The following is a 21,451-nucleotide window of genomic DNA, read 5'->3' on the forward strand; positions in this document are numbered from 1 at the left end:
TGTCAACCAAGGTGACTCGAAAATAAAGGGTAGGGCTAAAAATAAGAAATGGGACTGGGCCTTAATAAATGACGGGTGGTCTCTGATGCACAGCATTGTATCTTCAACAGGTAAATTTTTCCGAACAATGCTAATTTTGAATGGTAATGTGCATTTATGTTTGATGAAATACATTCTATGTCTTAAGAAGGACACTTTGGCTGACCACTTTGAATGGACACTTATATTAAAGTTAAAGGACTGTTTTCAGCCTGATCTCTGTCTGCCGCATCTGTAGTGTTTGGTCGAATACCACAGAGGAACAGGAACAGAAAACAAGCCCTTGGGTGGTAATTTTGTGGTGGCAATTGTAAGTGACAGAAGCTTTAAGTGGCTTGTGTACCCAAAGTTGTTTATTTTTTATTGTGAGGCAGCACAAAGGGAAAATTTGGGCACAATTTTTAAAGTACCTCTTAAAGCAAGGACTGGCTTGAGCACAAACTCAGTGTTCATCAAAATGTTTTAATAAAATGTTCAGTTTTTTTTCCGATGAATGAAAAAACCAAATACTGTATGTTACAAACAGGCCAGAGGGAAAAATGCAGTCCAAAATGGAACAAATTTAATCTCTAACTTTTGAATAAAGAAATAACCAAAGCCAAAATGACGAAGTTTTAGCTTTTCAATGAAATCCTCGTTGTTCCCCCATCTGCGACGACCTTCTCTAGACTGTAAATAATAGCAGTTAAAAAGAAGAAGGAAAACAATGGTAACAGGTATGAGCACTAACTTAGATTGTGATGTCAACGCTTAGGCGGGGGAAACCATGGCAACGGAAAAGAATTCCACTTGTATGCGATTGGTCGGCTATGCGGCCTGACTGCGACCGGCCTGTAGAAAGGGAACGGAGAGAGGAAGGAGAGATGTCCCTGCTAGGTTTTCTAAGTTTGTCCCGTTTCTGGGTAATGCCCTCCAGCCGTTTGTGGGGGTGACTGCTGGGCATTTCTTCGTCCTGCCTGGGCTAACTGGGGCGGCCAGGTTACGCAGCAGTCTCGTACAGTACTGAGAAGACGGGGTTGGAGCCAGTGGGGCTTGAGTTCTTCGGGCTGGGTGGGTGAGTTTCCAGTCCCTTGTCCATTTGTCCTGCACCCTTGAGTCCTGCCCTCTTTCTCTGTCCATGCCCCTTGTAGCCTCTCTACCATACCGTGTTCTCCCCCATCTCCTGGCCAGAGTGGGGAAGTGGGCCGTTGTAGCTGGTGTTGTTGGCCAGAGGGAAGGGCGGACTAGGCCCTCCTCCAAACCCCTCTCCCTGTGGATTGGGATGCAGGGGTCCGGTCAGGCCGGGCTCAGGACTGGGCGTGTCTGCATGAGAGATCATGTCCGTGAACCTTTGGTCGTCCGTGGGGTGGTGGCCTGAGGCCGGACCCCCATCCAGCGCCCCAGAGCCTGAGCTGAGGAGGTAGGGTGGCTCTGCCGGAGACTGGGCCTGCGAGGAAGGGGGACCATGGGGGAAGAAGTCGTAGTTGACCCCTGGGCCATAGTAGTCGCCCTGGTACTCTGCGGAGGAGAAAGAAAAGAGGAAATCTAATCAACAGTTTGGAGAAGGCATGCTGCTACATGGTGAGCTGGAGGTTCTGGGTTCAAACAGACCCTCTACAGGTAGGTAATCATCATATCTGCTGGATTTAAACTCTGCAAATATTACAGTAATATAGTGATTTGCAATGAGTGTGAGAGAAAAACGTCACTTTAAGCCTCCTGGAAGTTCTAGATACATCAACAACTGTTAGAATACGGGCTGTAAGAGTGACTGTAAAACTGCCACAAGGTAAAATATGTTAATGCATGTTAGCTCAAATAAAACACGGACTGTCTTTTACATACTTCAATATTCCGTGTTTGATCTAGACAGACTGTTCATGTGAAACGCCATTAGCTTAGAGCTAACAAGCTAACTAGAAACCCCATAATGGCATTAGCAAAAACGAGCATTATTTTAGAGGTGTTTTTTGCAGTTCAGCTTCATGGCCTGAACTGAAGGCCTAGTTCTAGTGGTCAAGGTTCACTGCTGGAAATCTAACGTTGAGCAGCTTCTCGTTGCAGTTTTGTTTCATTTTATTCAATATTTGTTTTCTTCAGGTCTTTTTTATTCAATATATTAATTTTAGCATTTAAAAAAAACATTAGCAATTAAGAAAACATATGCAAATCTATTTGAGAACACAGCTCAACATTCTCAGAGGGAAAGGTGATGATTTAGGCGTGCAGTTTAGCATGATGCTAATTGGTGGGGTATAAGCTTCCATTAACCTTGTATCTCCAGAACAAAACTACAGAAGAGAACCTCAGACACCAAACATTTCTGGACTGGTTTCTATGATGTTTTAGGTGGTTACTAGGGTGTTGCTAGGTGGTTCTTAAGGTACAACTAGTTGGTTGCTATGGTGTTCCCAGGTGGTTGGTAGGTTGTTGCTAGGTCTTTGCTATGGTGTCCCAAATGTTCACTAGGGTGTAGTTAGGTGGTTGTGGTGTTCCAGGTGGTTGCTAAGGTGTTGCTAGGTGGTTGATATAATATGCCAGTTGGTTCCTAGGGTTTTGCTAGGTGGATGCTGTGGTATCCCAGGTGGTTGCTAGAATTTTATTAAGCGGTTACTTTGTTCTCTCATGTTGTTAGTGTAATTAACATAAGTGGAGTGCGGACTTTTGCCAACACGATTCCAGCGTTCATTCCTCTGAAAAAAAACTATTTAATGATCACTGACCGAAAAACCGTATGTCTAATCAAAAAGGTGAAACGAGCCCACCATTCCTAACAGTCAGACCATTCTTAAGTTGACATGGTGATAATATCGTGAAAACTGTGGGACGAGGTAGTGGACAAGAATTGGGCAGAAAAACAAGAAGATGAAGAAGGATAATAGCAGTGTTGTGCATTGCAGAGCACTAATAAACTTAACAGAACAGAGATCAGACTTGACTCCATTAGTAATGGCATGCAGGCTATGAGTAATAACCCAAATCACGTGACTGTGGCAATGCCCCGGGCCGTGTTAGTCACTGATACTCTGCGGAGTAAATCAAATTACCGTCTCTCTTGTTGGAGATGTTTTGGCTCCAGTAAACACTATTTGTTTGGCTGCTTTTGTCTTATTTTGTCATGCATGCTTGTGCTGCGTTTCTTAATCCTAATCTGATTAACACGCTTGGGACGGGGCTGGTTTGGTTCAGACGTTCGGCTGGCTCGGGTCTGAGAGGCAGAGCAATAAAAGAAGAAAAAGGAATGAAAAGCTATTAATGAACGAGTAAACAGAGCCATCGTGACGAGACCTTGGGCAGAAATTCGGGGGGCTGGGAGGGACACGCCTTCTTCTTTCTGGCTTTTCCTTTCCACTTGCATGTACACTTACTGTTGCCTCTCCCACACAAACAAAAACACAATTACTCCATTTCCCATGCCCTAAATTTCTACCTCCCTCCGACACCCAAACACATAGTATCTCCTGAGCCGGTGTCAGAGAGCACACAAAAAATGGTAGAAATGTATTCCCCTCCTCGGTGCCTCCGGCTCTGGGCGTGCGTCCGCACTAATGTGACTTATTTACCGTATGCCGGCAAAAACTCAATAACTGGCAACCCGGGGAATTCTGCGGAGCTCCACGGTTAGATTACACTCCACTCTGCTTTGAAAAATTAACCACGGTTTCGGCGACGGAGCGGCGAGCCACTATACAAATAAAGAACTAAATAAATAAATAAGAACTTCTGCTGGAAAACAAATTGTCCAGCCTGCCTATGTACGGCCATCTGTTTTCAGACTTCATTTCCCAGCAGGCCTTGCCTGATTCATCCCAATCACTTTGCATACAGTAGTGGATTTGCCAGCTCCTACCTACAACCTGTCAGATGATCTGGTTTCAAGCAGGTCCTTTACAGGTGGTCTTGTAGCATAAACACTAATCATAACTACAGCATTTCATGCATATTTATACTTTATACTTTATAATTTGTTTGAAGATAGTTAATAATAAAATGATTTGAAAATTATTGGACTGTCTTGTTTGAACAATAGAACAAATATCCTTTACATTTTAAATGTGTGTCATTTTTTATCATCTAAAAAAATGGGAAAAAGTCAGAAACGCAGCCCTAAGCCTGTCGATACAGAATGCAAAGCAAATGTCAATGTAACTACTGTGTAACCACTATGTAATTAATGGAATTATGATGTATTTACGCTTTTAAATTTAAATTATACTGCCAAACAACAGCATTGCACTAGATTTTATCCTCTATGGCCTTATTCTTTGCAGGGGAGACAGAGATGGCATGACACATAGAGAGAGAGAGAGAGAGAGAGAGAGAAGAAGAGAAGCAGCAAAGGGGGAATAGAGCCAAAAACAGAGTAAGCGAGAAAGGAAGATAGGGGAAAAGAGAGCGAGAGAGGCGATGGGAGGGGGAGGCTTTTGTTGTTTCAAGGTGAGGGAAAAGGCCCACAGTCGGAGCGTGGGCGTGGAAGGACGAAGTGCAGCATTACTGTGTGTTTTTGTGTGTAGCGCGAAGGACAATTCTTTGTGTTTGTTAAAAAGGAAGAATAAAGGACTAAAGAGAGTGAGAGACATAGAGAGAGAGAGAGAGAGAGAGAGAGAGAGAGAGAGACATAGAGAGAGAGAGAGAGAGAGAGAGAGTTTTTCCACTCATACCTCCATAGTAGCTGTATCCCCCAGGGCCCAGGATATCAGGGTCGTCCAGCCGCCCACCCAGCGGTCTCATTCTCCTCGGACCCCTAAAGAAGGCGTGCCGACGGGCCCCCAGAGCGCTCAGCTGCTTCATCCTCCTCTCCTTCGACCGCCTGTTCTGAAACCACACCTGCAGAACAGAGAGAGAGAGAGAGAGAGAGAGAGAGAGACAGAGAATATTAGTCTACATAATAAAACATAATAATATAATGGTAACGTTACAGGAGAAGGCAAAAAAATCCATACTATATATATATATATATATATATATATATATATATATATATATTTCAGTTCTTTGACAATTTGAAAAGAAACAGCCCAAAATCACCTGTTTTTCCTTCTCCTGTAAAATACAAGGTACAAAATACAAACTGTACAAGTTTTTTTCCAATAGTAGTGATATATACACACATACATATACATACATATATTTATATATGTGGTTAATGCATTTTTAGCCACTGCATTAGAAATTTTACTACACTGTTGTGAATATGTCATCCGTAAATATTTATGAATGCCAGGCAGTTTTAGCATAAATGTCTATAGCAAAATTAATAGCTAATATATGGGAGCTCTTAGCCTAGTTGTTGTTTATATTGACTGCACACATGAATAGTTTAATGCTTAAAGCACTTACAATGCATACATAACATTATCATATGAAAAGTAATATCCAGCTTACATACAAAAATCACAAACTAGCTGTAGGTTTTTTTGAAACACATTTGTAAAGTTAATGTAATGCTTGTAAAGGTTATGAGATATTTTTAACACAATAATAAAATCCAGAAATCCAGTGCATACTTTGAACAGCATTTATAACTGCTTGTAACACATTTATAACACATGCATAACATGCTAAGGCATTTAAGTACTGTGACTGTAACATAAATGCATAGTGAAGAAATTGCAATCTGCCTGTACTTTACATTAAATGAAAATTATTTTATTAGTATTTGTTTATAACACATGCATAACATGCTCATAAGACATATATAAACATTCATGAATTCTATGTTGTGCCGTGACTGCAGTTAGCATATTTGCTGGTGTAAAATTAGAGAACATATTGGCATGACATTCTGGTGTAGATGTTTCTTGATGCCCAGTTTGCTGTTTATGACCATCTTCTGACCTCGAACTCCACCTCTAAAGGAATTAGCATAATCCTAATTCACCCAAAGCCTCTAATCTGACCCCCAGGCCTAAAATCCTGACCCATACACTTTAAAAAGACGGTTCTTCAGGGGTTCTTTTGTAACGGCAGTGGTTCTATTTAGAACCATGAGTTTTATATAGGAAAATTTCAAGCTTAAATAGTTCTTTGCACGGCAAAGTGGTTGTTCAGACTGATGGAGAATGTGTTGTATATGGTTCTATGTAGCACCTTTTTGAAAATGGTTCTACATAGTACCAAAAAGGGTTCTGCACTCTTAAAAAAGACAATTCCTCAAGGGTTTAAAGAAAATTATTCTATACAGAACCATGAACAATCAAAGAACCTTTGCATGATTAAAGCATTCTTTGCATTGTGAAAGGGTTTTTCAGATTGATGGAGAATGTGCTGTAGATGGTTCTATATATATATAGAACCTTTTTTAAAAGGGCTCTATAAAGCACCAAAAAGGGTTCTTCTATTTTTACAAGCTCATATCGTAACAATAGCAGAACCCTTTTTGGTGTTATGTTGAACCATTTTCAAGTTTCTATGTAGAGTCATATACAACATGTTCTTTATCAATCTGAAGAACCGTTTTACCATGCAAAGAACCATTTAAGCACGCAAATATTTCTAGATAGAACTTGTGGTTCTGAATAGAACTACTCCCTTTACTAAAGAGCCCTTGAAGAACCAAAAAGAGTGTGCTATTGTCGCTTGTAGCAATAGAAGAACCCTTTTAGAGCCATAAAAAGATTCTATACAAAACCTTTCAAAAAATTATTCTGTATAGCACTGAAAAGGTTCTGCTATTTTAACAATGTCACGCTTGTAACACTAGCAGAACATTTTTTGGTTCTATATAGAACCAGTTTCAAAAAGGTTCTACATAGAACAATATATAAAACATTCTCAATCAACCTAGAAAAGCATTTCACCATGCAAAGGACCGCTTAAGCATGAAATAATTCTATGCAGAATTTATGGTTCTAAATAGAACCATTGTCTTTACTAAGGAACCCTTGAAGAACCATCTGTTTTAAGTGTGCATCATTACAGCTACTGTGTTCATACACTGAGTTTCAGGCTGTTAGCATTCTGACTGATAACGTTTCAAATATATAAATAAGATTAATTGCAATTAATATCAATTTAATAACATTAAACAGTTACAGAGGACACAGTTTGAATATTCAGCAGGAATGTCTGGGATTGGTCAGTGCAGGGAAAATGAGCTGTTATTTGATGGTTCCAGATATCTGATTGTTTCAGGAGACAGAATTGATTGCATTAGTAATTGATCGTCCAGTGGCTACTTAAATGGTATAAATCCGTCTGGCAGGCACATCGCTGCCATGTCACTACACTGTAGATATCTAATGTAATTACAGGGCCTGTGTCCTACATTTATACTGTATTTCAGATTTTACCTCTGAGGTCCACTTATAACATTTATGTGGTTTCAAATGTGCCAAAATGCTCATAATCATAATTAAGTTGGCTTGAAAAATAGCTTATGTACGGTTTCCGTAAAGTAATCGTTCAAAGACGATATTTTTTCCCATAGGAAATGAATGATGTAATGTTTGGGACATTCAAGTCTAACTGCTACAAGTGATGTCACAATGCACATCCCTCACACAGACACTCATACACAGTACACACAGACTCACACACTTACAACCTGATGCACAGCAATATCAGCACAAATAAACGATTTAAGGAGGCAGTGAATTTAAGGTTGCACTGGATTTAATGTATCAGCAAATTTAAGGTGGCAGATTTAAGCCACTCAGTGACTCAGTGCATGCAGGTTATGAGTGAGAAGCCAAATACTATAACCATAGCAACCCCTTTCCCTCCCCTACCCCCACCACCAACACTGAGTAGACTGCAGCACTTAATAAGGAATTAAACATACAGTATATATTACATTATATATACATACAGCACATCAGTACCTACTGATACAGTATAAAAGGAGATGATTTAAAGGGTGACAGTAAACTCTGCTCTGATAAACAAAACCAAACAGACAGGTGGTGAAGTTCTTGGTATATTTTCTGTTCTGGTTTCATCTCAGGTCATGTGGTCAGCCGTATGGTCAGCAGTGATAGAGCCTGTACTCTAGTGTCTTTTGGAATCACTCGCTATGTTCTTAATTTTGGTTATTTTATATGCAATATGGATTAAAGTATCACAAACTATTCACCAGAATAAACTCTCAGATGTTTTATTCAGTATTTTAATCACTATTTGAGTAAGAGGTGAATAAACTGATAAATACTGCAGTGATCAGTTTATCGGTTTCTCTGCTGTGAGGTCTGATCTACTGTTCTCCATCAGATCGTTTTCCAACTGTAGACGTATAAAGAAAGCCAGGTTGTGCTACAAGCGGACTAAACACTGCGGTCAGTAGAGGACAGAACAGTGTCCACTTCATCAATAAAAGTGCTCATTTTCTATCTCTCTCTCTCTCTGTATCTCTCTCTCTCTCTCTCTCTCTGTCCTTCTTACTCTCATTTTTTCTCTTTCTCTTCTATCGCTCTACCTCTGTCTTCTTTCTCTCTTGCTCTCTCTTTTTTGCTCCCTCTTTTTCTCTCTGTTCTTCATGTCCCTCTAACTCTCCCTGTCTGTCTTCTTTATCTCTCTCTCGCTCTCTTCTTTCTCGCTTTCTCTCTTCTTTATTTCTCTCTCGCTCTCTCTTCTTTCTCTCTCACTAATACTCTCTCTCCCTGTATCTCTATGCTTTAGCTCTCTCGCTCTCTCTCTATTGCTTTATCTTCTTTATCTCTCTTTGTTTTTCTGACACTTTCTTCCTCTTTCACTTCTTTTTCTCTTTTTTCTGTATTCTTTCTTCTCTCTCTCTCCTTTCTTTTTTTCTGTCATGTCCTCTTGTCTCACTCCCACTCTTCTTTCCCTTCTTTCTCCCTCTTTCTTTATTTGTCTGATATATGTATATATATATATATATATATATATATATATATATATATATATATATATATAGTATCTTCGCTGTCAGTGTAGAGTGTCAATATTAAGTGTGTGTGAAAGAACCGGAGTGTGAAGGTTCTGCGCCGCTGAGATGGTGTTCTAGCTCCGTCAGATGCTGCTGTCAAACATGAGCATGATGTTCTAACACGTCCACAGAAACAGCAGTTAACCTGCGGCGCTCCGATCTAACCTCGCACTCCAAAACCGTCAGAGTGAGTGCGATTTTCACGCTGAGCGAAGGAGGAATTCACACTGACTTCAATGTAATCAGAGGAGGAGAAGAAGGAGAGACGAGAGGAGATGGACGAAAACGTCCAGTGTGACGCTGAGCTGCTGCGTGATGACCACGACTAATTCTGCTTCATCACTGCAAGAGCATATTCAGCCTTACAGACAGCAGAGCGATTAAAGAGCAGAGAGAAAAGGATGGAGGGAAGGAGGGAAGATGTAGGGATGAATGAAAATAAAGAGGAAAAATGAACAGAAATAAGGAAAATTAGACAGAAATAAGGGAAGAGAATAGGACGAGACATGAGAGAGAAGAAGAAAGAAAGAAAGAAAGAAAGAGATAATCAGTGAATGAATGCACATGAAAGAAGGGAGGACCAGACGACAAAAAGAAATAGGAGAAATAGAAAGCAGAAAAATAATGAAATGGACAGAAAAGAGAAAGAGGCAAAAAATGAACGAGTGAGAGAAAAAGGAACGAGAATGAAAGAAATTTATGTGAGAGTGAGAGAGAAAAAAGAGATAAGTGACAGATGAGGAGAGAAAGAGAAGAGTGAGTGAGAGAGAGAAGTAAATGAAAAAGAGGGAAACAAGAAAAGAATGAGGCAGAAAACAGAGAGAAAGGGGAAAGAGAACGAAGAGGGAGAGACAAAAGACAGAAAAAGGACAAAAAATGGAAACAGACAATGAAGAGAGAAAAAGTAAAGGGAATGAGAAAGAAAGAAAGAAAGAAAGAAGGAAGGAAGGAAAGAAAGAAAGAAAGAAAGAAAGAATGAAAGAGAAAAAGAAAAGAAAGGACAAAAGTTTAGAAAGTAGAGAAAAAGTGATGAGAAAGAATGAAAAACGAGAATGATAGCTGGAAAAACAGTGAGCAAGAGAAAAAAGGGAAATGGAAAGAACAAAAGGAAGAAAGAGAAAAGAAGAGAGAGAGGAAAAAGATGGAGACAGAAAAATGAAAACACATGGCAGAAATGAGAGAGAGATCGAAAGAAAAATATGAGAAAAAGAAAAGGAAAAGGATTATAAAAGAAAGGATCAAGAGAAAGAGAAAGAAAAAGAATGAGGGACAAAAAAGGCAGAAATGGAAAGATAATGAAAAGGAGAAAGAGAAAGGAAGGAGAATGAGAAAAGAGAGAAAGATGGAAAGAGAGAGAGAAAACTGAAAATGGATGACAGAAGTGAGAAAGAGAAAGATAGAAAGAAAGAAAAAGAAAAGGGAAAGGTGATAAAAAAGGATTGAGAGAGAGAGAGAAAAGAAAGAGAATGAGGGAGAGAAAGAAGAGAAAGGGAATGAGAAAGAGAAAGAAAAAAGGAAAAAGAAAAAGAGAAAGTAAAGGACAAAAGATTTTAGAAGTAGAGAAAGTGAAAGAAAGAGAATGAGGGAGAGAAACAAGAGAAACAGAAAGAGAACGAAAGGGATAAAGAGAGAAAAACGAAGGAGAACGAGAGGAGAGAAAAAGAGGAAAAAGATGGAAAGAGATAAAGAGAAAAAATGAAAATGGATGACAGAAACGAGAGAGAGAGAGATAGAAAAAGATGAGAAAGAGAAAAGGGAGAGATGATAAAAGAAAGGATCGAGAGAAAGAGAGAAAAGAAAGAATGAGGGAGAGAAAAAAGAGAAATGGAAAGAACAAAAGGAAAACAGAAAGAGAAAGGACGGACAACGATAGAAGGAAGAGAGAAAGAGGAAAAAGATGGAAAGGGACAGATAAAAGAAAGATCTGAGAGAAAGAGAAAAAAGAAAGAGAATGAGGGAGAGAAATGAGAAAAAGGGAAAGACACTGAGACAGAAATGACAGAGAGAGAGAGAGAGAGAGAGAGAGAGAAAGGAAAAAGAATGAGAGAGAAAAGAGAGAAAGAGAGAGAAAAAAGAAAGTGAAAAAAGAGAAGGATGACAACAAAGAGAGAAAAGGCGCGCGAGAGAAAAAAAAGACAGTAAAAGAAAAAGAAAAGAATGAGAAAAAGGAAAGAGACTGAGAGAGTAAAGGAGTGTGTGTGTGTGTGTGTGAGAGAGAGAGAGAGAGAGAGAGAGAGCGAGAGAGGTGTGCTCTGTATGTAAACCTCTTCATTCCTCCTCATGCTTGGTAAAAGCAGCACCTGCTTACTGAGAACAATCGTCTAACAGTTGAATACATTTGTATGGAAATGTCGGCCCTCCTCCAGAGCGAGGGATTACACACACACGCACACACACACTCGCTCCGCAGGGGCCGTCTGCAGTAACACACAGCGCAGGAGTCGGGGGGCCGCCTCCATTTTGGCTCTAAACAAACCCACCCAGAGCAGCAGCGCAGTGAGTGACTCTGTTTCGGTCTCAGCTCTGAATATAAATGCCATTCGCTGCCTTTACTTCAGCGCTAACTACAGCTGTGAATGAGGCCTTACAGACGGACACCAGGCAGAGCTGACCGCTCTGGTCCTGACCATCATTTTACATTGCATCTCCAATTCCCCTCCACTCTGGTCAAACTGTGTGTAGCTCCGCCCACTTCACAAACACATCACCTACCACTGTAAAGCTAGTTTACTGCAGAATCTTACTAGTACATCTAAACACGTCTGTTTCCTTTGTTTTAAGGGTTCTTTCCACAATGAAATGGTTCTTCAAGGGTTCTTCAGTAAAAAAGTTATTCTATATAGAACCATGAACACGCAAAGAAACCTTTGCATGATTAAAGGGGTCTTGCAACATGAAATGATTCTTCAGATTTATGCAGAATGTGTTGTATATAGTTCTATATAGAACCTTTTTGGAAGGGGTTCTTTGTAGGACCAAAAAGCGTTCTTCTATTGTTACTAGCTTGACATCTTAACAAGAAAAGAACCTTTTTTGGTGCCAAACAAAACCATTTTCAAAAAGAGTATATATAGAGCCATCTACAATACTTTTTTCATCAATTTAAGGAACTATTTCATGATGCAAAGAACCTTTTAATTATGCAAAAGGTTCTTTGAGTGTTCATGGTTCTATCTAGAACTATTTTCTCCATTAAAGAACCCACCTTTTTGTGTACGTCCAGAACCAAATGGTACTCATAGATGAAAGTGGTATATAATAGCATAGTGTTTTCTTTATTAAAGAATAAAACATTTCAGTGATTTTAGTAATTTTCTGTTGTTTTGGTTTTAAGCATTTTTACATAATTAATATCTCATTTGCATATTTAAATGCATGTTGTAAAGAAATCCCAATATACAAAAAATACTTGTGAGAATGTCAATGACAAGCAAAGATTAATTGTAATATCTGTCATTCAACTAAATGATTATATTTCTGTAATATTAATATTTTATTGAAATACAGTGGAATAAACATTATTCTAATAATACAAAGTGAGTTTTTTAGGATTAAAAGCTTTCTAGGAAACTCTTTTAGCCATTAATGAGCAGCAGGATTATTTGCCACTCCCCAAAGTAATATAAAACACTTGAGTGCTCCCTCTGATCTAAAATATAAAGTCACCTTCACGAATTGTGAAAGTGGGCGGGGTTAATTAATGAAGAATAAAAAATCACTCACTAGAAAGTGATCAAATCAGGAGGAGGAAAAAATCAGCAGAAGAAAAAAATATCTTAGGGCGATATGGTGTGTGTGTGTGTGTGTGTGTGTGTGTGTGTGCTCCTCTTGCTATCCTTGTGAGGACTGCGTGTCCTCACAATGACAGGACAACATGACACTCAAATGCACGAGTGAGGACGTGTCGTTTTCACCACAATTTATGTTATTTAGACAAACTATAAGAGCAGAAAACTTGTCTTTTGGATACTGAGGTTAAGATAGGGGGGTCAGGTTTAGATGCAGGTGTAGTTTTACTTAGCTACAGTAATAAAAAACGATGGAAGTCCTCATTAGCAGCGTTTAACAAACGTGTGTGTGTACCTGTATGACGCGCATGTTCAGGCCGGTCTCCTGGGCCAGTTGCTCGCGGATGTGGCGTGTGGGTTTGGGCGTGGCCACAAACGCAGCCTTTAGTGTCTCCAGCTGTTTGGCCTTGATGGTGGTCCGCGGACCCCTCCGCTTCTGACACGACCCCTGCTCCTCGTTCTCGTTGTTGTTGGTGTCCTTGTCCGAGCAGGTGGAGTTATCCGTCTCCTTGGTGTCTTCCGGGCCAGGCTCGGGCAGGTCGGGGGACAGACTGCGGTCCGTACATGAGGACACTGCACAGAGAGATCAATAACATGGATCAATAACACTGACCCCTGATCAAGAACACTCACCCACTAATCAATAGCATTGCTCACTGATCAATAACACTGATCACTGATCAATTATGCTGATCAATAAGACTGACTATTGACAACTAATACTAACTAATAATCACTGATCAACAACACTGATCACTGATCAATAACACTGTTCAGTCATCAATATAATTGACAAATGATCAACAGCACAGGTCACTGATCAATAACATTGTCCACTGATCAATTCCACTGATCACTGACCAACAACACTGATCAATAATCAATAGCACTAACGATAACATTTTCCACTAATCAGTAACACACATCAATAACACTAACCATTCACCAATAAGACTGATCACTGATCAATAGCCTTATAACATTTAGCAATGGCCCTGATCACTGATCAATAACCCTGATCATTAACCAATAACACTGATCAATCAGACAGACCACTGACCAACAACACAACACTGATCCATAACGATGACCACAGATCTATATTACTGATAAGCATTAATATATCACCAATTATTAATTCAATCCAGTAAATAATAAATGAGAGCCTTTATTGAAATATTGATTATTTAGCTTCTGTAAAACTGTAACAGCTCAATGCTGTTTAGAGCAGCACAGTCGAGGCTATAGAGTTCCAATCAACTGAACATGTAGACAAGGTTACTGTCTTTATTAATGCTAATAATTATTCAGACATGATATAAACTCACTTTATTAAGTCTATACATTCATAAATAAATACACATTAAAAGCTGCCATCTGATCTGAACTCAGTCACTGGTTTAAATGGTTTAATTTACTGATTTGCTGATTGTGACGCGACACAGCTTGAATAATAACCAGCATTTAACAATATATACATATGCGTATATGCATAGATGGTCCGCATTGCTGCATTACAACCAATGTCCATATTTTGTCTATATATATATATATATATATATACACACATATATATATTCAAAAAATATATACATCAGTCATTTTACAATATACAGATAATAAAAACACTGTATTAATTAAAAGCACCAGTTTGGAATATATAAAAAGGTGCCCAGTGTGTCCAGTGGATTTACTCCCTTATAATACCTTAAGCATTTTAAGTGGATTCCTGACTCAGAATGTGTGCTATTTTATGCATAAAGTCTATAATTTCTTAAAGTAATAAAAACAGTTGACTTTTATTTTGAAGTCAGGCAAAAGGCTAATAGATCAATATAAAATAGCCCCAGATCAGGGTCCTCACTCTGGAGCTCACTCAGAATCATGACAGCTAGCATTCTTATTGTGTTATTGGCTTTTCTGTCTATCTATCTTTATATCTATCTATCTGTCTATCTATCTATCTGTCTATCTATCTATATAGATATATACAAAACATGAACATCGGTTGTAAACTAGACTTCAGTGCTTCTTCTGAAATGAAGGGTATTAATGTGGCCTTTGCTGCAGTAACAGCCTCTACTCTTCTGGGAAGGCTTTGCACTAGATTGCTGTGAGGATTTGATTGAGCATTAGTGAGGTCAGGTACTGATGTTGGATGGGCAGTTCTGCATCACTATAGAGAACGTAGTTCCACTGCTCCACAGCCCAATGCTGGGAGGCTTTATACCCCTCTAGACCACTCTTGGCATTGAGCATGTTGACCTTATGCTCGTGTGCGGCTGCTCTAGAACGTCCTATTGCATTGGTCTGTGCTTTTCTATGGAAATGTATACTTTCCAATTGGACACCAATGTCAGCAGTAGGTGCACATTAAAGTAGCTGAATTCACTCAATAAGACTGTCTGGATACTTTTGGACATACATTGCAATATCAAATGAAGCTTTCTAGATAGACAGATAGATAGATAGACAGACAGACAGACAGATAGATAGATAGACAGACAGACAGACAGACAGACAGATAGAAAGATAGATAGATAGATAGATAGATAGATAGATAGATAGATAGACAGACAGACAGATAGAGACAGACAGACAGATAGATAGATAGATAAATAGATTGATAGACAGACAAATAGATTGATAGACAGACAAATAGATAGATAGTGCATCTTTATGCACATTCATATTCCAAAAATAGAAGAAATTGATACACATATAGAGAGACAAAACAGGAAAACCCCGATCACGTGCCAGTGCATAAGAAGCCGCGCGCTTTTGAGCGGAAATAGGTATAACTGATTAATTACACGGTTATAGCGCGAGAGAGCTCTACATGCCCAATTAACACTGTTACTGTAACAAACGGCGGCCTGTGATTGTTACAACACATTTATAACGTACTTATAAACAGCTTACATAATCTCGCTCGCTCTCTCTCTCGCGCGCGCCCGCGTCCTCCGTGCCCGTACCTGAGTTGAGGTTGACCTCCCGGATGCTCGTGCTCGTGTAGTCCTCTTTACACACGAACTTGTTCTCGTCGATGACGTAGAGCTCCTCCCCGGTGGAGAGCTGCTTGTTGCACGCGGCGCAGGTGAAGCAGTTCAGGTGGAACACCTTCCCGCGCGCCCTGCGCACCAGGTCACCCGGAGAGATGCCCTGCAGACAGCCCGCGCACTTAGTGCCGAAACGCCTGCAGAACACACACAAACAAACAGACAAACAGATAAATAAACATATCAGAGAGGGTGTGAGAGAGAGAGAGAGAGAGAGAGAGAGAGAGGTGTAGACTGAGCGCGCGCTAAACTAACATAAAATACAAACACTGCGAGGACACTATGCTTGATAACACAATAATAATAATAATAATAATAATAATAATAATAATAATAACAACAAGAGCAAAATACATAATAACAAAACAACAATGACAACAACGTCATTAAACACGTAAAAACAAATAAAACGAAACTACTAAAACAAAATAACGACAAAACAAAAAAATAGCAGAATAATAACAGGAATATCTATTATGGCCAAAATAAATAGTGAAATAATAATAATAATAATAATAATAATAATAATAATAATAATAATAATAATCATTTTATAGAGAAAGACAGAAGGAGAGGAAGCCTGTGGAGTGTGGTGGTCGTGGTATCTGAGGGGCTGTTTAAACATACAGACTCTCCTCCCCTCAGTCTGTAATAAACCCCAAACCCAGAAGAGCCTGAAAATGATCTCATATTACAGGATTAAACACACACACACACACACACACACACACACACACACACACAGGCGCACGCGGCCCTGTCAGAGCATTACACTCCTCACAAAGTGTCTTAAAGGATCAGCGTCAGAGCAACAAGACTGAACCTTCACTTCCCTCTCACTGCCTACTTAACTGCACAACAACAACAATAATAATCACAACCACCACAACAACCACAACAAGAATAACAGCACCAACACCAACAATAACAACCGCGACCACCACCACAACAACCACAATAACAACACCAACAACAACCGCAACCACCACCACAACAACCACAACCACCACCACAACAACCACAATAACAACAACCGCAACCACCACCACAAGAACCACAATAACAACACCAACAACAACCACCACCACAACAACCACAATAACACCACCACCAACAACAATAACAACCGCAACCACCACCACAAGAACCACAATAACAACATCATCAATAACAACCACAACCACCACCACAACAACCACATCAACAACAAAAAACAACAACCACCACAACAGACAACCTCAATAACCACAAATAACAACAGACAACAGTAAACAATCACAACAACCACCACCAGCAACAACCTCAACAATCACAAGAACAACCATAACAACAACCACTACAATAACAACCACATTATTAACAACAATACCAACCACAGCAAACAACCATCAACCAACAACCACATCATCAACAATAACGACCACAGCAAACAACCAACATCCAACAACAACCACATCATCAACAATAACAATCACAGCAAACCACCAACATCCAACAACAACAACCACATCATCAACAATAACAACCACAGCAAACCACCAATATCCAACAACAACAACCACATCATCAACAATAACAACCACAGCAAACAACCAACAACAACAGCCACATCATCAACAATAACAACCACAACAACCAAAACCCACTACCAACACTGTAAAAAACTGGCTCCTCAGATCAACCTAAAAAAAATTGCTTCCTGACATAACAAGCAATGGAACTATTTATTTTATTGTATTTATTTAGGTTGAATACAACTAGTTAATTTACTTATATACTTATAACCACATGAAAAATTGATCAGGTTGAATTGACAAGCCAGTTTTTACAGTAGACAACAATAACAACCACAACAACCACAACAACAAAAAACACTACCAACAACAATAACAACCACCAACAATAACCACATCATCAACAACAACAATCACAACAGCCAACACAACAACCACAACATCAACCACGATTACAGCCACAAGAACAACCACAACATCAGCCACAACACTAACAGCCACACTGAAGCTCCACTGAGTGTGTTCAGCTTCTCCTCTCACTGGCTGCTCACTGAGCGCTCCGCTCATTCAACACTGATTAAAGTGTTTATTCAGTCTAGTCTACAGCTCTGAACCAGCACAACAACAACAACAACAACAACAACAAAACCACCACTACCAATAACAACAACAATAACGAGTATATTTATGCTCTGCTTAATCGACAGTGTATTTTAGTGAACAGTGTATTTTAATGAACAGTGTATTTTAGTGAACAGTGTATTTTAATGAACAGTGTATTTTAATCAACAGTGTATTTATAATAACAGCATATTTTTAAGGGGAAAAAAGATAAACAAGACAAATAAACAACAGCACAATACACATTAACAAACAAAAATAAACACCGATGAACAGCAAATAAAACGGATCGCAGCTCTCAGCAGGCTCTCTCTCTCTCTCTCTCTCTCATGCAGCAGATCTTCCTCCGTTTGTTATGCTGTATGGACTCTCTTTCTCTTTCTTTTCACATGTATGTGTCTCGTTGAGGGGGCAAAAGCAGCACTTACACACCCCAAATGGGGCATTAGGGCTGATTAGTGACCCCCCACATACACACACCTGGATGGTCAAGGCCGTTTGCACACAATAAGCCAAAAATGCCTAACATTAACCACAATAAAGACAATAAACATATAAACACCTAATATAATAAACAATAAGGACAATAAACCAGAGATAAAAAGCAAAGCCTAATATTATACACGCGATGCTTTATTGTATAATGCGATATTAAATAAAGCGCAGACCAGCTAGTATTAAATTAAAAACAATGCACAACACCTAATATTTAATAAAAGACAATGCACAGCATATAATAATAAATAAAACATACGATTAAATTAAATATTAAGTAAATAAAATAAACAATGCGAAACACAAACTGAGACACAGACAATACACACCACTTAAATAAATAAAAGAAAATAATGCCAATAAAACCATAATAATAATAATAATAATAATAATAATAATAAAACAACAGAAAGAGAAGCCTATGCTAAAGCGCGGGCTGGACTGGCTATGTGTGTGTATTATTTCTCCAGTCTCTCTATTATTATTATTGTTGTTATTTTTATTATCGTTATGTAACACTTCTATAAATAATGATAATATATTATATTATAACGTAATTATTATTACTATTTAAGTATGATATTTATATGTTTAAAATATTTTTAGTTGGATGTTGATGTGTGCGCGCGCGCGGCATTTTATATTTCAAACTATATGCTACATTTTATCTGAACCTGAATATCAGGCACGCGCATAGATGTGAGCATATTGGTGCATTAACAGTGCATGTGTAGAGCTTTAAAGCTTATGATATTAATATTAGGATAAAGCGTTGATATTGTACTCATAAATGCCGCACAGACTACTGTGCATTGATACACTGATATTTAGCGCGTGAGGTCTAAAGCGTGCTGCACTGAATTATGTGTTGCATTGAGAGCGCATTAATATTGTGATGCATCTGATTCATTTAAAACGGCAGCAAATACAGCGAATGAATGAGATCCTCACTGACAGCTCTGACCTCCTGCTGGACATTCACGCTGTTTAATGTTATTACATTGCTATTAGTTGCTAATAATCTTATCTATACATTTGAAGCGTTATCAGTCAGAATGCTAACAGCCTGATTACTGAAACTCTTTAAAAAGGTGGTTCTTCAAGGGTTCTTTTGTAAAGGCACTGAGTCTATTTAGAACCATGAGTTCTAGGTAGAATCATTGCATGCTTAAATGGTTCTTCAGATTGGTGAGGAATGTGTTGTTTATTTGTTCTGTGCATAACCTTTTTGAAAATGATTCTAAATAGAACCAAAAGGGGCTCTGCTGTTGTCAGAAGTTTCACGCCATAAAAATAACGGAACCCTGTTTGGCGCTATATAGAATCATTTTCTGCAAGGTTCTGTATAGAACCTTTCTTATGGCCCTACAAAGGTTCTTCTATTACTCCAAGCTTGACATCGTGACAATAGCACACTCTTTACAAAGGTGGTTCTTCAAGGGTTCTTTAGTAAAGGGAATCGTTCTATTAGAACTATGAGTTCTGTGTAGAATCACTGTATGCGTAAATGGTTCTTTGATGGAGATTGATGGAGAACGTTCTGGTTATGGTTCTATATAGAAGCTTTTGAAAATGGTTCTAAATAGCACCAAAATGAGATCTGCTATTGTTACAGGCTTGGCATCGCAACAATAGCAGAACCCTTTTTGGTGCTATATAGAACCATATACTACACTTCTTATAAATGCAACTCATGGTTCCAAATAGAGCCATTGCCTTTACTAAAGAACCCTAGAAGAACCCCTGAAGAAGGGCTCTTCTTAAGAGTGTATCGTAATTAAGTATTTATAAATACATTTTGCTGCATTACTGGGCTAATAATAAGCTTAATAAACCCAGAATTTGCACCCAAAAATAGACGAATAATAAATAAATAACGAATAAAGAAATGCGCACGTGCATCAATGATCAAATAAGCTTTTGTTTTCTATTAACAACGCAAACGCACCGGACAGTGAACATGGAAAAATATTGCAATCAATCTTTTATTCGTGTTATTAATATTCGCAGCCTTCAGCTGGAGGTGCCATGAAAGTCTCGCGCTCGAGCTCGCGGCTGAACCGTCACTCACGAGCTCTTACAGCAATTACAGTCGCGCTAATCCACAAAATCCACGGAATATAATCGCGGATTAGTATATAAAAAATGCAATTTAAAACATTTAACCCCCCCGCCTTCCACGCGCGCGCGCTCCTCACCTGATGAAGTCCTCCCTGCAGTAGAGTTTGCCCTCGCGGGAGAAGCAGCGCTCGGTCAGCGCGCGCCCGCACTCGCAGCACTGCACGCACTCGGCGTGCCACGCGCGGTCCAGCACGTTGAGCAGGAAGCGGTCCAGGATGGGCCTCGCGCACCCGGCGCACTGCACCATGCTGCTGCTCGGACGGACGCCGCGCCTCGCGCTGCACGGCCCGCGCGGACGCTCGGCGCGCGGCAGCGTCGCGGCTGCTGGGGTGTGGGGGGAGGGGATGGGAAGCGAAAGTTGGGCGGAGGAGCGGAGGAGGCACGAGCGCGCCGTGCCGCCGTGCGCGCGTGGCCAAAGCGTTCCGGCTCGCGGAACAGGACTTCTCCCCTTTTCCACGCCACGCCCGAGCGCGCTACTCCGGTGCGCGCGCTGTACGCGTCCTTACCATCCAAGCCAAAAATGAAAAATTATATTTAAAAAAATGAAAAAGAAGGAGGAGCGGGAGAGGCCGCGCGCGTCCGGGTCACTCTTCACTCTCCACTTTTTAATCGCTCTTTTTCCTCTCTTATCTCCTTTTTCCTCCTTTTTTCGTTTTTCTGTTTTTATCTCCGTTTATTTTTCTCTTTTTTTTTCTCCCCACCTCGTGCGCCGTAACGCCCCTCGCGCGCACTCTGACTGACACTCCAGGTTCCAGCTCGCTCAGAGCAGCGGTCTGATTTTTTGGTGACGTTCTCCGGCTTAATTGGCGCCGCGCTCGGCCAATCAGAGAGCGGTTGCCGTGGAAACAGATTTAAATAACGGCCCTTTTTCGGCGGAGACGCTTAAGAAAACATTTAAAATGTTGAGGGCGCCGGAGAAACAAATAGAGGATATTATCTTTCGAGTTTTTT

General features: G+C 39.7%; 1 protein-coding gene across 1 annotated transcript; it reads right to left on the reverse strand.

The window, feature by feature from the left end:
* Positions 1-684: 684 nt before the first annotated feature.
* lhx5 (LIM homeobox 5) lies at positions 685-20,747 on the reverse strand. Its single transcript, XM_036588291.1, has 5 exons — positions 20,578-20,747; positions 15,666-15,886; positions 12,986-13,263; positions 4,680-4,845; positions 685-1,536 (listed from the first exon to the last, which is right to left on the reverse strand). The coding sequence occupies exons 1-5, from the start codon at positions 20,745-20,747 to the stop codon at positions 1,175-1,177; spliced, it is 1,197 nt and encodes a 398-aa protein (XP_036444184.1). The 3' UTR covers positions 685-1,174.
* Positions 20,748-21,451: the final 704 nt, after the last annotated feature.

This window comes from Colossoma macropomum, unplaced genomic scaffold (assembly GCF_904425465.1).
Source record: "Colossoma macropomum unplaced genomic scaffold, Colossoma_macropomum, whole genome shotgun sequence".
Taxonomy (NCBI): Eukaryota; Metazoa; Chordata; class Actinopteri; order Characiformes; family Serrasalmidae; genus Colossoma; species Colossoma macropomum.

Coding starts and splice junctions, on each gene's coding strand:
- lhx5 (XM_036588291.1), bottom strand. CDS start 20,747: ATGGTGCAGTGCGCCGGGTGCGCGAGGCCCATCCTGGACCGCTTCCTG. Junction 15,887..20,577: donor TGCAGGGAGGACTTCATCAG/GTGAGGAGCGCG, acceptor TGTGTTCTGCAG/GCGTTTCGGCACTAAGTGCG. Junction 4,846..12,985: donor TGAACATGCGCGTCATACAG/GTACACACACAC, acceptor TCTGTTCTGCAG/GTGTGGTTTCAGAACAGGCG.